The 4,391-nt window shown below is 57.9% G+C and overlaps 1 protein-coding gene across 1 annotated transcript; it reads left to right on the forward strand.

Annotated features, from left to right (window-relative positions):
• Positions 1-1,267: 1,267 nt before the first annotated feature.
• On the forward strand, positions 1,268-4,106 carry MAFB (MAF bZIP transcription factor B; the record flags this gene model as incomplete). Its single annotated transcript, XM_081097144.1, has 1 exon — positions 1,268-4,106. One exon carries the CDS (start codon positions 1,268-1,270, stop codon positions 2,237-2,239), a length of 972 nt encoding a protein of 323 aa, XP_080953270.1. The 3' UTR covers positions 2,240-4,106.
• Between the last annotated feature and the right edge of the window lie 285 nt (positions 4,107-4,391).

The raw sequence follows: 4,391 nt of genomic DNA on the forward strand, positions 1-4,391 counted from the left end.
TACAAAACGTTCAAACAAAAACAGGCTGGTTCCCCAGCAGCCAAGAGCCACCCGGAGCATCGTCCTGGTCTGGTCTGGTCTGAGCCCCATGCCTCGGGAAGCTCAGGATTCCGTGCATCTGGCTGGGGAAAGATTTTCCGCGCTGTTTGTCCGATTCTTTCCCCGCTCCCTTCATTTTGTGTCATTTGTGGGAGGGTTGGGCGCAGTGAGCGGTGGGGCCAGTGGAGTCCTATCTCAGGGTTAGGCCAGCGCACCCCGTAGGAGGGGAGAGTGGCCCTTGGTTGACTGGAGGAGGGTCCCTTGAGGCTAAGCGTTGGATTTGAGCTCAACTCTTGGAAACCCAACTCACCCCTCAACACACAAATGTGTGCAGCCCTGCAGAAACACACGGCACACACACGGACCACAGCCGCGCAGCACACGGAGCGTCCCCCACTGGGCGGGGGCGCTTGGGAACAAAGGACCCGAGAGGTGTCGTCCCGGCGCTTGTTCTGAGCCTCCTTGGGGGTGACACAGACAGGGGGTGTGGAAACCAAAGGGGAAAAAGGGAGGAACTGGGGACGGGAACGGGGCGAAGTGGAGGACGCGGCTGCTTGGCCTAGAGCGGGAATGCGCACCAAAAGCGAGAGGGCGGGGGCCAGGACTTTGAGGGTGTGGGGGGCTGGGCCCTGGGCCACGGTCCTACTTGGCTCCAGCCCTCTGCTCAGCCTCCTCCCCGCGGCTCAGGCCTCCAGTCAGCTGACGCGGGGGGGCGGAGGAGCTGTCAGGCGCGCCCCGCCCTGCGCCGTGGGGCTGCGGGGGCCGTGCAGCTATTGGCCAGCGCGCGGGGCCGCCTGGGCCCCCGCTCTCCAGTGACATCAGAAGGCGATAAAAGGCAACGGCGGCGCCAGATTCAGCACAGCTGCACCGCCGGGCTGTGAGCGGCTGCAATTGAGAACCCAAGACCGAGGGAGCTCGGGAGCGAGCGGCAGTCGCTTGCCCCGCGCCTCCCCTTCGCACAGCTGCGCGCCCCGCTCTCTTCTCTACCCCTCCCCGCTCGCCCAGGCTCCGGCTTTGCCACAGTCCCGAGCTCTGGGGTGGCGCAGGCAGCTTCGGGACTCTTCGGCGCGCCACCGCGTCTCCAGACAAAGGCTTGGCCGGCGGCCCCGGCCCGCTGCGCCCTGGGCTCACCGCCTCCCGGGCTCGCCGCTCTTCGCCCCCGCTCTCGGCTCGGCGCGCCCCGGCCGGCTGCAAAGTTTCCCGGCGGCTGCTGCGCCTCGCGTCAGCGATGGCCGCGGAGCTGAGCATGGGGCCCGAGCTGCCCACCAGCCCGCTGGCCATGGAGTATGTTAACGACTTCGACCTGCTCAAGTTCGATGTAAAGAAGGAGCCTCTGGGGCGCGCGGAGCGCCCGGGCCGGCCCTGCACGCGCCTGCAGCCCGCCGGCTCGGTGTCGTCCACCCCGCTCAGCACGCCCTGCAGCTCGGTGCCCTCGTCGCCCAGCTTCAGCCCGACCGAACAGAAGACCCACCTGGAGGACCTGTACTGGATGGCGAGCACCTACCAGCAGATGAACCCGGAGGCGCTCAACCTGACGCCCGAGGACGCGGTGGAGGCGCTCATCGGCTCGCACCCTGTGCCACAGCCCTTGCAGAGTTTCGACGGCTTCCGCGGTGCGCACCACCACCATCATCACCACCACCCACACCCACATCACGGGTACCCGGGCGCCGGCGTGACCCACGAAGAGCTGGGCCCACACGCTCACCAGCACCATCACCACCATCACCAAGCGTCGCCGCCGCCGTCCAATGCTGCTAGCCCCACGCAGCAGCTGCCCACCAGCCACCCCGGGCCTGGGCCGCACGCGGCAGCCGCGGCGACGGCGTCTGGTGGTAGCGGCAGCGTGGAGGACCGCTTCTCCGACGACCAGCTCGTGTCCATGTCCGTGCGCGAGCTGAACCGCCACCTGCGGGGCTTCACCAAGGACGAGGTGATCCGCCTGAAACAGAAGCGGCGGACCCTGAAGAACCGGGGCTACGCCCAGTCGTGCAGGTATAAACGCGTCCAGCAGAAACACCACCTGGAGAATGAGAAGACGCAGCTCATTCAGCAGGTGGAGCAGCTTAAGCAGGAGGTGTCCCGGCTGGCCCGCGAAAGAGACGCCTACAAGGTCAAGTGCGAGAAACTCGCCAACTCCGGCTTCAGGGAGGCGGGCTCCACCAGCGACAGCCCCTCCTCTCCCGAGTTCTTTCTGTGAGTCGTGGCCATCCCGGCCCCTGCCCTTGCCCTGGCCCGGACTCCCCGTCCCCAGTTCCCAGCCCCAGACTCCCCTGGACCCTGTCCCTGACACAGCCCCAGCCTTGACCTGTTTGACTTGAGGGAGAGGGAGGAAGGGCGCGCGGGACGCGGGCGACGGGAGGGCTCTCGGGCAGGCAGGGGACCTCGGCCAAGGCGAGAACGGCGCGCGCCAGCGCAGCCTCCTAGACTGGAGCAGAGCCAGAGAGACGAGGGGGTGGGGAGTCCCGGAGCAACTTTTCTTCAGGCTGCAGGGCGACGAGGCATAGTCCTGAGGAGTCGCCACGGGCCGTCAGGAGACTCGTGGCTTTCTGAACTTTGTGCGCTAAGCCGGCCGCTACCTCACGGCCAGGAAGAGAGCAGCGAGGAGAGAGGGACCCTGGCTTCCTGGCAGGCGCGAGGCGAGGAAGGAAAGACAGACGGACCTGTCTGCCCAGGGTCCGGAGAACACTGGCTCTCAGCCCCTGGACGCGGGCCTCAGTTAGAACATTCTGCGCGCAACGATCATCAGTTTTATTGCCTGCTCGATTATATAGAAAAATACGAAAATCTGCATTAAAAATATTAATCCTGCATGCTGGACATGTATGGTAATAATTTCTATTTTGTACCATTTTCTTGTTTAACTTTAGCATGTTGTTGATCATGGATCATAACCCCTTGTTTCTTTGAGTGAGAAGGGAACGCAGTTTGGAAACTCCGGTGGCTGCTTGCCGGGTGTCAGTCCCGGCTGTCGGCTTGTAAATACCCGCCTGCCAAACCGCTTAGAGAACGTGGCAGCAAACTGAGTGTCGTCTTTGTTTGGGTTTATTATTATGGCATTTTTTTTGTAAGTAAAAAAAAAAAAGTTGTGGGCATTTGTGCATCAGAAAGCAACTCTGTCTTGGGCACTTTTGAAAGTTGCTTGTTTTCTCCGCTCCCCTGCCCGCACTGGGTCCGCTTTTCCCTTCCGCTTTAGTTTCCCATTTTGTTGGTTTTGAGAGAAAGAGGACTGGGGCCCCAGAACCCCAGGACCAGGACAGGGCAGCTGCAGAGTCTCAAACCCCAACGGCTCCAAGTGCAAGGTCTGTGCTTCCACTTTGTATTTTATGGCTAAAGGGACACCCCTAACATGAAGGAAAGGAAAGCATCGTGTTTGCTTTTTTAATTGCAATCAGAATCACCCTGGGGTCCCGTCACAACCCTCCAGGCCGCTACTAATTGCTGGAGCCGCTGTGCCCCTAGGGAGACTGGCTTCACCAGCTGGACACTGCCCAATGGTGACCTGAACTTGTGTTAAACCAACGTCCACACTCAGAAAGTACTGGAAACCCAAACACTGGCAAGTAATTTTGCAACTTTCACACATAATGTGTGTTTCTTTCCCTGCTTTTGAGCTATCAGGAGAGTTATTGGTGGTGTTTCCCCCACCCCCTTCAGTTGTATAGTAGTTATAGGGAAGATCTGGGTGTTTTTCTTTATTATTACATTTTTTCCTGCAGGTCAGTAAAAGGATTTAAGTTGCACTGACAAAAATACCAAAACGAAAGTGTATTTTTTAGTTCCCATTTGAAATTGCTGGCGCTGCTGGCCAGATGCATTTTTGAGTTTGTATTAGTTGATAAATTAACAGTAATAACAAGATTGTATGAACCGCATGGTGCTTGCAGTTTTAAATATTGTGGATATTCGTCCTGCATCAGAAACGAGCTTCGGTTTTTACAGATTCAACTGTGTTGAAATCAAATTTGCCGCAACTGAAATTGTTTTTATTTCATGTAAAATAAGGGATCAATTTCAAACCCTGCTTATGATATGAAAATATTAAAACCTAGTCTATTGTAGTTTTATTCAGACTGGTTTCTGTTTTTTGGTTATTAAAATGGTTTCCTATTTTGCTTATTAAAAGCACGGAAATGGTGTTTATTTAGAGGACTCCCGTGTTTGCCTGACTTTGACTTTCTTCTCTTGCCTCTTCAAGCATCGCACCAGCTTCGGAGGCACTCCCAATGCCCCTGGCCAATGGAGAAACAGACCAAGTGCAGGCAAATCTCTCCCTGGAGTGTGTGTGTGTGTGTGTGTGTGTGTGTGTGTGTGTATGTGTATGGCTTCAAACGTGTTTTCTGCTTCTCACT

The sequence above is a fragment of the Myotis nattereri genome, assembly GCF_964212035.1.
Source record: "Myotis nattereri genome assembly, chromosome: 8".
NCBI classification, from domain to species: Eukaryota; Metazoa; Chordata; class Mammalia; order Chiroptera; family Vespertilionidae; genus Myotis; species Myotis nattereri.